General features: G+C 43.9%; 1 protein-coding gene across 1 annotated transcript in view; it reads right to left on the reverse strand.

Annotated features, from left to right (window-relative positions):
* Window positions 1-11577, reverse strand: part of UBE2N (ubiquitin-conjugating enzyme E2N) — a 31306-nt gene extending 19729 nt beyond the window's left edge. Inside the window, exon 1 of the mRNA XM_010008062.1 lies at window positions 11541-11577. Within this exon, the coding sequence (XP_010006364.1) occupies window positions 11541-11577 (37 nt within the window). The remainder of the gene's footprint in view (window positions 1-11540) is intronic.
* Between the last annotated feature and the right edge of the window lie 100 nt (window positions 11578-11677).

Consider the following 11677-nt stretch of genomic DNA (forward strand, 5'->3'; position numbering starts at 1 on the left):
TCCGGTTGAGGGGCCGCCTCCCTGATGGGCACCGGCTGCCTGTGAAGGCAGAAGCCCGTTCGTAGTAAGTGTGTGGTGGTCATCGGTGAACCCGGCGGGATTAGGGTTTGGTCAGCGTGGTTTGTGCACCGCAGTGGTACAACCTGTGCCACTTCCTGGTTGGGGCAGTGTGAGTGGCACTGGGCCTGTCAGAGAGACAACTCAGAGCATCTTTGTCTGAATAAAACCTGGCTAGTGAACAGCCTTCTTTCAGCTGGAAGTGAAGTATTGTACAACTTACATTACAATCATCACACGGGTAGGACACTGCTACAGCTGCATAGTAGTCATGCATCTAGTACCACTCATCACTGTTGGTGGGAAATAAAAGCACAGGAAGATGAAGCAATTGCCACAGGATACCAAGCAGGCCGGCAGTGCAGCGAGGAATAGGACCCTGCATACACGATTCCCTGACAAATGGTTTCTCCTGGTTTAAAAAAACAGGATGTCGAGATGATCTACATAATTCCTGGATGCTCTGGTAGAATTGAAAGATCTCTGACACTGAAAAATTTGCATTGTGTAATCACTGAAACACTCCTATCACAGACACTGCAAACATGCTATATCCAAAAATCTAAGCATTTATATTACATAATGTTCATAATAACACGGAGCATGTGTCAGGAGAGTGGTATGCCTCCTTCCTTCACCCTCCCCACACTATTTCCCAATAACTTATCTAGTTTTCTTTCTCAACCCTTTTCCCTTAATCCATTGGCACTATAGCAGGCAACTAACAGGCACAACTATTTGATATCCCAATCTGTTGACTACACCGGGAATTCCAAATTTCTTGTCAGTTCTTGACAACCCCTAATCTCTGTGAACTCTTGTGTACAAGCCTCAGCCCTTGAAGCACTCAATACCACCCTCCAGCTTTCTGGGTGCAAGTTTCTCTGAAGTCAGCCAAGTCAACATGGAAGCGACACACATCAAGAGAAGTGCATGAAAACAAGTTTACAGAATTGGGGCTTAAAGCATTTGTCGATAACACCCCCTTATTCGGCAGTGGAGACTGGTGGGTTCATTTGCATACATTAGCATGTGAAATAGCCATGTTTAGATGCGGTCCTTCAGCCTAATCCAGTCGTGCTAGTTACACACAGAACTACTCATTAATCATGGATTTTTCTTTTTAATTTATTATTACAAACTGTTGCTCCTACTAAATAAGACCAAGAAGATACTTTTGCATGCTCGGCACCTTGACAGAACTTACCATCTAATCTAAAAAGGCGAGATGCTGGTCTGCTGATGGCAGCAGTCTCAGTGATTTATTACTTGGTTGCTTTTGGGTTTGGGTTTCAAGGTGTTGGGTTTTTTTCATTTAGTTGAGATCACACACAGAGATGTGAAACCTCTACCAAGTGACAGTAGCACCACTTCCCACCGTTCTGCAGGAACAAATACTCTGTATGGAAAGTAGGGTATTCAAGATACTCTTTGTATGGGCAAATGTAAACCTCAGGCTTGAGCTTATAGAGAGGGTTTAGAACCCATGTGATACTAAAACTGCTCTCAAGCAGTCCTTGTTCAATTGGAAGAATTCTGAGGCTGTATTTAGTGCCTGTTTCTAGAACTCAGATCTCTGGCAATGAAGCTTACATTGCAAGAAATTTTACAAGAGCCATGAGGCTGGTATAAATGAAGTAAAATCTAGCAATGACCACATTGGGGTGCTGACTGGTGTATAAATAACTGCTTACTGCTGGGCAGCATGCAGATGGAGAATCTAATTGTGTTTGAGAAATGGGATTACAGCAAACTTTGCTTCTCCTGGAATACTGATCATTAAAATACTGGCAAAAGTGGAAAACCACGTGGACCAAAAGATGCTTTTAGGCTCAATGTGAGTTAAAAGCCACTCAGTTTCTTGAAAGTGCTGGAACTTCTGCTCTGTGAACCTTGCCCCATGTCTGCATGGGGCAACAACAAAGTGGATCAGAGCTGGCTCAAACAAATACTCATTAATGTTTCATTCAGTGTCCCAAATCTTGCTTCAGGATGAAGCTGCAGCAAGTCTATCTGGCAAGCTATTATGTTTTGATAGTTTTCATTGCTCAACAAGTCACCTGTCACATCCTGGGTAAGCTGCAGTTTTCATGACACCTCTCCTTCTAGCTCCTCTTAGGAAAAGGCTTTTGACATCCACTTGCTCAGGAGATGGCAGTGAATAAAAACACTGTTTCCTGTTGTCCTATCTACAAAGGTTTAGGTTGTACCCCTAAGTCATTCCAGCTCTTCCAGGGACTGCTGCAGAGATCCCCAAGTATCCATATAGGTGCTAGAAAAGCCATCCAAACTGGCTACTCCAGGATACTGGCTTTAGACTTCATTTATTTCCTTCTGCACTCCTTCTGTACCAAGGGATATCCTCCAGGAGAACCTACAGTAAAAACTGTCCTTCTTCTATAGCATTCTGAAATTCCTGAAGGAGGACATTTAGTCCTCTGAATCAGAGCTGGAACAAGACATGTAAGCTCCAGGGGAGCTTTGTCTCATCAAGCTAGCCACACCCCATGGAGGTTCTTGCATCTTCCAGGTGTTTTTCCAACCTGATGACCTTCCAGTGACCACCCCTGTCCTTCAGGATTTTCCACTTGGCCATTATTGTCACCATAAGTAGGTTCTTGGCCACAACCAGCACCGCTATGTGTGTGCATCCTCTGCTTGGCATGACTCTGGGAAGGCATCCTTGGAGAAGCATCACAAGTGATCCAGCCCAGTACAGCTCTGCTTTCTGCTTTCCTGGGTAGAATAGTACTTCAGCACTCCTGCTCTGGAGTTCAAGGTTATCACTAAAATGTGTCTATTCTTCTCTGCCAGATTCTATCTTTTGAGCAGTATGGAACAGGGAGCCGTTATCCATACAGTTTTTCAAAGCCAAGGATAACAATACCATTAAAGCCACCTAAAGAAATGTAAAAGTTTCTAAAAGGGCATGAGAGAGGAGCAGAAAAAAGGAGAAAGAAAAAAAAAAAAAGTAGATCTGAAAAATGAGATTTCCAAAGCGTTACATGCACCCTCATTTAGGCAGCTGCCTTCTCTCTCTCTCAATCTGGTCTTCTTCTTTTGCTAGATTGAAAGATAAAGATGCTCCTTGGCAGTCATTTAGATTGACTGTTTTATTTCCATTACATTGAGATTTTTATCATTAGAATCACTGCCTGTAGTTGAATCTTATCGCACTGGTGATTTCTAATTGTTTTCTCCCTTAAATATCTGCAAAGAAACCCTGGATCTTAGGCAGAATGTGAGGAAATCTGGGACTATTACATGCCTTAATTTTGTCAGACATGCTGATAAATAGTTCAAGACAGGAGTCTGGATGGTTGAACTGCCCTTGGATCAGTAAAGGTTTTGTTAGATGCTATTCTGGCTCCACAGCTTTGTGTCAAGGTGCTGAGTGCACAAACAGACCATAATTAGGACAGATTGCTGTGATAGCCTGAACAGAGGCCTCCACCCTCACCCTCTGACAGGCCTGCATGTTCAGCCCTTCCTGAGCTACCTTAGCTGTGCCTACCTGAGTGTCAGGGACTCCTGGTCCAGCCTTAGACCTGGCCTATTTCCATGTCTTGCCTTATGATCCCTGGACGACAGGACCCATTGCAGTAACCACCCTGCTCAGCTTATCTGCCTCTGGCACTGTAGGGCTGCACCCTATTGGTGGGGTCACTGCTCAGCTCACCTTGGGGTGCCCTTGGGTCCTGGCTCACCTACCCCAAGGGAGCAGTGCCAGCTTTGCTGCTCATTGATGATTTGCTTCTGAGTTTAGAGCACCTGAAAATGCAGGTTCATTTTAGAAAAGTGATCTTGTCACACTACAGTTCCTCTTGGTTGGCTTTTATAAAGCAATATTTGTATTTGCACTTCAAAGAAAACCTGAGATACAGTGTGCAGTAAGACTGATGCCACCTGCAGAAACTGAAGTCACCTGTAAATCAGAGTTGATTCCTGCAGCCCAGCTCCACCGAGGGCTGCTTCCACAGTGGTTATTTAGGGTACAGTTTCCTGTCAGGGTTACGCCACTTTGTATTTGTATTGCTGCTACAAAGGGCTGCTGCCTTCCTCCTTTGCCACACACCCCTGCTCCCTCAGCACACATGGTATCACAGAAGACGAGCTGATCAAAAACCTGAAGCAGAGAGCTGATGTGAACCACAGGCAGCCACGCAGTAGTGTAGGTCTGGTAAAAGAAGGGAGACAGGAACCTGTTACCTGAGCCTGTGAGAAGGGGGCTGTTTATATTTCACTGCATAGTTAGGGATAGCGTGAAGCCATATATTTGAGGTCAAGTTATACCAGACAGCTGAGTCAATTTGTCAAAAAGAGGGCTTCTTACTTCCCCTTCCCATTTCACTTCTTCTACTCCCCTTCCTCACGCACAGCTTTTCCCCCACTGTTCACTCCTAGGGCTTGTCAGAATCTGCAGAGCTGATTCCATGTACTAACTTGGCAGAAAAACAGCCACTTAATCTGGTTTTCTGCTGGCCTAGTGAATTGATTTGGATTATAGTGGGGTCTAGCAAGCACCAGAGATGACAAAAGGGAAGTGAGAGAAGTGGGACTGAAATTGCCCCCTGTAGTATCCATGAGTTATTAACCAAACTTCAGATGTGCCTTATTCTTTCAGAGAAGCTGCAGGCAACGCTGAGCTCTTCTTCCCTTTCCCTGAACTCTGTCCTATATTCCTGGTCCACTCCTCCCATTGCTGCATATCTCTTGGGATATGCAGTGGGTTTTTTGGTTGAGTTACTTTTCTGAACAGCTCACTGAAGCATCAGAGCTGGCACAAGAGAAGAGGTAGGAGACAGAGTGAGGTGTGGCATCTGTAGGATTACCCCTTCCAGCAGCAGTGACAGGGGATGAGTTGATCTTGTCCTGCTGCACTGATGTGAAGGCCAGGATGGAGAGCATGATCCTCCTCCCACAAATCCATGACCATTGCGCCATTGCTGTGATTAAAGTGGTTCTGAAAACAAAGTTAAGCAACCACCTTATTCACCAACAAATTGTTCTATGATGTCCCTGTAGGCAGAAAAAGTAATCAAATAATTGCCATTATGCAACTAATACTCCCAGAACAATTCCACACAGCTGCTGACCATCTTTCTATGACAGCTTTTGCTGTCACTGAGTTACTCATTGAGTGGGTGCGTCCAGGCTAGCTGAGCCTGCAGCTGACTAATCTTACTTCCTCCTTCTACCCATCTTTGCAATGTTATAAGTCTTACTGCAATTACAACTCCATTTTCAAATGCCAGATTCTTTATTTTGCATAAAAGCCTCTTCATACTTTAGTCAAGTATTGTAGAAAGCCTGTTCAACAGCAAAAAACAGGTGTATGTATGTACACATACAGAATAAATTCTCACAGTAATATCTAGATTTTTTGTTAAAAATGTTCTTCAGTAATTCCCAGAGTATTTTACAAGAGTTGGTATGACGTCTATGTACAAATGGGGAAACTGAGGCACAGAAGTGCAATGTTTATCACTTAGCACTAACTGTAATGGACAATTTCTCAGTGATCTTAACTGGCAACATTGCATTAAACTGTTCCAAGATAAGAAAAAAACCCCATCAGTTACATGTTTTAACAACTTTGGACATCAGAATGGGATGCTTTGAGTAGGTGCCTTTGCTGCAGCAGATGACCTGTTTGTTTTTTTTTCATTAAGTGACTGCTTGAATAGAGGCATAATATTGCTTACTTAAAAAAAAAAGCAGGAACATATTATTTAGGCCACATATGACCACTACAGACACTTAAGTTTTGTCATCTGTTGTTTACAGTTGCAGCTTCACTTCTTACAAGTAACTGTGTGGACCAGTGATGAGATGGGAGGGGGGAGGTCTGTTAAAGAATGAAGGTTGCCTATTGACATTACTGTTCGTGTTTACTCTGGGTGTTTACACATTGACTTAAACACAGAAATCTGCTTGGCTAGAGCATAACTTGAGAAGATTTGAGAATAATGACCATAAATAAATGACAATGTCTCATTAGAAATTTGTGTCCTAAATTTCTAGAATAACCTCATAAAGATTAAGATGCATTATTTCAGGAGCTGAAGGCTCATCCATCTCCATTGTTGAAACACAACCTTTGCAATAAAACAAACCCATCTGTTCACAAATTCAGTTCCACTTCTAGGTTTGATTGCATAGTGCCTTTTCTACTCCAGGCTTAAAGGAAACAAAGGAAACCAAATGCTCATTTGTGGAAGATTCTGGAACATTGGCTTCTATGAAAAAAAAAAAAAAAAAGAAGTTATAATATTCAGTTTGCTAACAAGCAGCCTGAATTGTTTTTCTAAGAAACAATTGCCTAAATATGCTGCACCAGCAAAAGTGTTAGAAGAGCCAGGTCCCAATTTTCCATTTCCCACAAGGGAATGTTTGTGTACACGTGTGTGCACAACTGCTTACATGAAACCCATGCCAATCCAGATGCCAGCTCAGATTTATAAAAAAGAGCCAACCAACACAGTCCTGCCCTCATCACTACACTGCATTTGATGCCTAGCTATAGGGAAACTGCTTTATCAGTTAGAATGTTTCCTGGAGAAGTTTGTAACCGACTATTTCAATAAGAATAGGTGATGTTTTTTCTTCAGCAAGGGAGCAACCTAGAAACAAAATTTTCCAGGTTTTCCAAGACATGAAGTCCCAGAGGCCTGCAACTCATCTCCATTAGGACCTCCACAGTATCTCCACAGTCAAGGGTGAGAACAACCTCCTCTCTGCTGAGCCAATACAGACTGGCCAGCTCTTCTCTGTCTACAACCTGCTGAAGCAAGCAAGGCTGTTGGCAGTTATTAATAAGCCCATCTCCAGACATCTTGCAGAAGTGTGTAGTCACGCTTCTGAGCTGTCTGTAAGCAATTCCCATCTCCCTACCAGAAAGTTGTAATCCATCAGAACACGCTTCTAAGAATAGACTTGCAGAACATTATGTGTCAGGGAGGGGGTAGACCTCATCTTCTGTCTCCTAAAAAATCTTTTTATGGAAAATGTCTAAAAATAGTCCAGAAGCATAAGAGAGAATATGGTTTAGTTTTTTTAAAAAATAGAAATGAAGTTTTGCAACACATTCAGTTGCAACCTTTTAGAACCAGGATTTAAGTGACAAGACTTGCCGTTACAATGAGGTTTTAAAAGCATGCATTTCCTGAATAAAATCATTACAGAAATAGCCACAGGTTACCTCTAACTTAAAAATAATTATGCGATGAGGGTATGAAATCAGGGAATCTGAAAAATCTAGTTATGGCTGCTTTGTGAGTCAAGATTCCAGAAGGCTGTCAAGTGTTCCCAATGAGTTTATACCAGGGATAGAAGATGGCTAACAACTTCTGATGAACCTTGCAAGTGATATTCCATTGCAGTGATGTGAATGAGAAGACTAAATATGTGGTAGCACTAGGCAACAGACACCAGTAATCCTCCTGGTGGCTGCCCTCCTGCCTGGAATCAGAAAATCCCCTCCAGAGAGCTATGTATCAGTTTCTATGTAGAAAAAAAAAATAAATATATATACAATAATTTAAAGCAAGCAGTACTAATTGGCATGTGGTGCAACATTTCTTAAAAAACAAAACACTTCAAATTCAAGATCTGTTCTTTACAATCTTGTTGATGAATTAGCTCCTTAGCTGTTAACAACTGAATACCACCAGCTTATAAAATCCCACCGTTACAAGACTTGTTGGTCACACTCATCAGTAACATCAGAAACACTACTTTCTCAAACTTGTGTCTAAGGAGACAGAGAGCACTTACCTGGGAGTGTGTGTCTGTATGTGGTTGTCACCGTTTGACTCAGGTTCAACAACAATGCTCAGAAAAATGGAGATGGCATTAAAGAGTAAAAAAATTGTCTTGATAAAAGTAAATAAATTGATATAGGAAGCAGCAACGCAGGAGCATTACAGAAGGCTTGTCTTGACATGATTATTAATATACTAAAGCATATCAAGATCTAGTAATTTTTATAGAGAAGGCAATTTTCTAAGGACCTAGTGGTAAGGTCTTAAAAATTACTTTTTCTAACAGATGCTTCTCAATATAAAGAGAAGTTAAAAAAAAAAACACAACAAAGTGTCTTACACAAGAGAAAGAAGCAAGTGCAATTCGGAGTCACCTCCAGCTCTGGAGTTAATTTCAAGGTTTCTACTGAAAAGCAATAGATTTTTGTCTCCTGCATGGATGAACAATATCCTTTTGAGAAGGCATCTAAGACTCAGAGGCGTCAACCACAGTCATCATCATCACTGAGTTTAGGCAATCTTTTAAAGAAGCTATGACAACTAAGTTGTCAGCACCTTCAGAATAAGTTGGAGAAGCCTTAATGTTACTTAATACTTCCTAGGAAACTAGAACAAGGCCTTATGTGGCACAGGTTCACACACAAACACATACACATAGTGCACACAGCAGTGCTCTGTGCCTAGGGACTGTAGCAAGCTGCATTCACATGCAGGTCTGTCACACTGCAGCTGTCCAGGAGAAAGGCAAGGATCCTGGGCAGCAGTTCCCCTCTTGTCATAATCTGCTCTTTTCACATATCCAGCAAGAGTCACTTTGAAGTAACTCTGTTTGTCCCCATTATGCCTATGGACAAGTTATTCCTGATGCTCACTCCTTAAATACAGTTTCACTCCTTGCTTTTCATTCCCAGACCACACTTGTGTCAGATAGTTTATAACCATTTGTTTATTTTTGTCCATACTGTCCTTGAGCTTAAAATGCTCCACATTTTCTTTGCCTATCAGTATAACCACTATCTTATTTGTGTACAGCTTCAAAAGGCTGTTCCTCATCCAAAGGCTGCCCTCATGGGTGGGGACGGTGACCTGACACACAGTAGAAGCTACATAGAACTGTGTTGCTTCTGTTTGGTGCTGGAGCCCAGATCAGACCCCTCTGTAGCTGCTTGTAGAAATTTGATGAAAATGATGGAGAGAGCTGATCTCCACAGACTTGGAGGGCTATTGTAGTGGAGATGTGATCTCCAAGCTTGGTTACATCTCCCCAAGTAGTATGTAAAACATTTTGGCCCATCTCTGCCTACTCTCTTTATGGCCTACTGAACCCAATATTGCAAGAAGGCCCAGAATGGATGTCTTCCGTCTTCCACTGTCAGGAAAAACATTCAAAAAGACATCTTTGCCACTGCTAATAGGAACCATCAGCTCTTGACTCCTGATTTCTGGAAGCTATCACTTTAACTACAACTCTGCCACTACAGAACAAAGTTAGACATTGCTGAAATAGTGAGACTTCCACTGATGACTGCATGAAATCATTGTACTGCACCTAACAACCAGAAAAGATGTAATTGAGTATATCTGGAAGAGGCTGCAACCTTTCCAGGTGACATTATCCAAGACTCTTCAAAAGAGTAATTCTGTAAAAGAAACTGAGACACAGTTGGCTGGTGTGACTTAAGAGATGCTTCTTGGGCGTGAGAGAGCCTATGGTGCTGGAGCCATCTCAGTTACTAAAACAGGTTAGATAATTGATTTTTGTCTCTACTTCTTGTCTTTTATCAATGTTGTGTAAATATAACATTGCCTTTGAAACACTTCATGATTTGGCCTCTGAAAGAAGCAAAGCAAGCAGTCCCTGAGCAGCAGTGTGCCTGGGGCACTCCAGTGAGTTTTCTGCATGCCTTAAAATACCCAAATATTTCACGTACACAAAGCCCAGGCTTTCCTGGTGAAGGGGTATTACAGGTCCTCCGAAGGTTACACTTAACCTGGAAAGCAAGCAGGCTGTGATCACAAGCTTGTCCCTTCAATTATAGGATTAGAGGGGTTATTCTTCAGCTGATACAACACGGTGCCACGTCCCTGGGGAGGACAGGTGCGCTGCTGCCCGGCGCGGGGACTTCGAGCCTTCTTCCCCTGCTTCAGCTCCTGCTCCCGACGCCGAATTATCCCAGCCGGCTGCCCTCCGACCCCCACTCAGCACAGGGATCGCCAAGGAACATCGGGAGCGGGACGAGTGGCAGGGCTCCGCCCGTTCTCCCCAGGACCCGCCCGGCCCGTGGTGTTTTGTAGCGCCTCAGGGTTTGTTGCCGCCGCGGGAATTGGATGTCACAGATAATGCGGTGCATGAAAAGGCTTTCTCAAGTTCTCACCTTGTGGGCCCTAAGCCCACGTGTGGGCCTGTGGGATTTCAGGGGGGTCCCCAGCCACCAGAAAACACCTCCCAGGCTATAAGAGGTGGTGGGTATCTGGCGATTCTTCTTCCTAGAAAGAACTGAATCCATGTAATGGTACAACGGGAGCTGGCATCGCACTGTTATTACCTTTTCACTAAGATGTAAAACGGAAAGCCTGACCTCTTGGGATCATTAGAGATCCCAGGGCAGCTTCCATGAAATACCATTTTTAATCCCTATACCCGTGCTGAATTCCAGGCAAGTGACTGCATGCTACCTGTCAGAAATCCCCCCTTTTCAGCAGTTGGCTGTATTCTTAAATGTTTCCTTATGTGGAGCAGCAACAGGTGAAAACACACATTGTTATAATTCATACCCCAAAAAATCAACCAAACACAGGCCTAGCCTCAGAAGTCCCAATTATTGTTGTTTGAGGACAAAATACATGCCAATAATTTCCTGTTTTGTCTGCCTGTGTGTGCCTGGATTCTGTCTTTTTCCTGGTAGAAATACTGAAACTCCCTGACACACAATACGAAGGGCATGCAAATCTCACACCATCTTTTGCTGCAGTGCTGCTCCATTCCTGCAGGAAAAAAAACACCACAAAAACACACTCCAGAGGGAAACCACGGCAGGAGAAAAGCCTTTCCATCCATTACCTCCATCGTTCTGCAGTTTTACTTGTTGTCTGTACAAAGATGACTTGAGCCACGTAGCAGCAAATGAAACCCGAGTGACTTAAACCACCCCCCTTCCACATCAGGGGCGTTCAGGTGCCCTTCCTGGTTGCTCCAGTTCAGGTGCTGGGGCTGTGTCAGTGTTAGAAATGGAATGTAGTGTTGTTTTTGCATCCTAGTCTTAGAAGCATATTGTTGGGTTGGTGTGTATATATGTATTATATATATATATACCCTGGTGTTAGGAATGTAGTAGTTTGTTTGAGAGAAGTGAGAGATCTGCACATTCCAGTGACACCTGGGGTGGTTCACGCTCCAGGAAACGGAGGGAGTGAATTGGGCTCCGTCTGGGGGACCCGAACGTGGGGCAGGATTCACGGCCAGGATGAGGCCCAGCAAAGCCCCCTCTGTCCTGCTCCTCGGGGCAGGACGACACGAGTAGCTGCAGAGCGTTTTGGTGACTGGGAAGGCAGCCGAGGGGGCAAGAAAGGTCGGAATTATACCGTAAAAGGTAAAAAGTAACCTGCTAGATTGGAACGTGTAAACAGGGGCGGGAAACTTACGGGATAATGAGCAGCGTGGGATGGACCGGGACCGCCCAGTGCCCAGTGGGGAAACAGGGAACACAAACCGTTACTCACCTTGCTGTGGGTGTGCCTGCTCGTTCAGGTCACCCATTCCCGCAAGGGTGTAACCAAGCGGTGCTTCCCCGCAGGGCCGTTCGGGCCTGGCTGTGGCGACGAACGTTTCCCGCCGTCGGGAGGCGCCGGCGGCCGCC

This window comes from Chaetura pelagica, unplaced genomic scaffold (genome assembly GCF_000747805.2).
Source record: "Chaetura pelagica isolate M959 unplaced genomic scaffold, ChaPel_1.0 scaffold50, whole genome shotgun sequence".
Lineage (NCBI taxonomy): Eukaryota > Metazoa > Chordata > Aves > Apodiformes > Apodidae > Chaetura > Chaetura pelagica.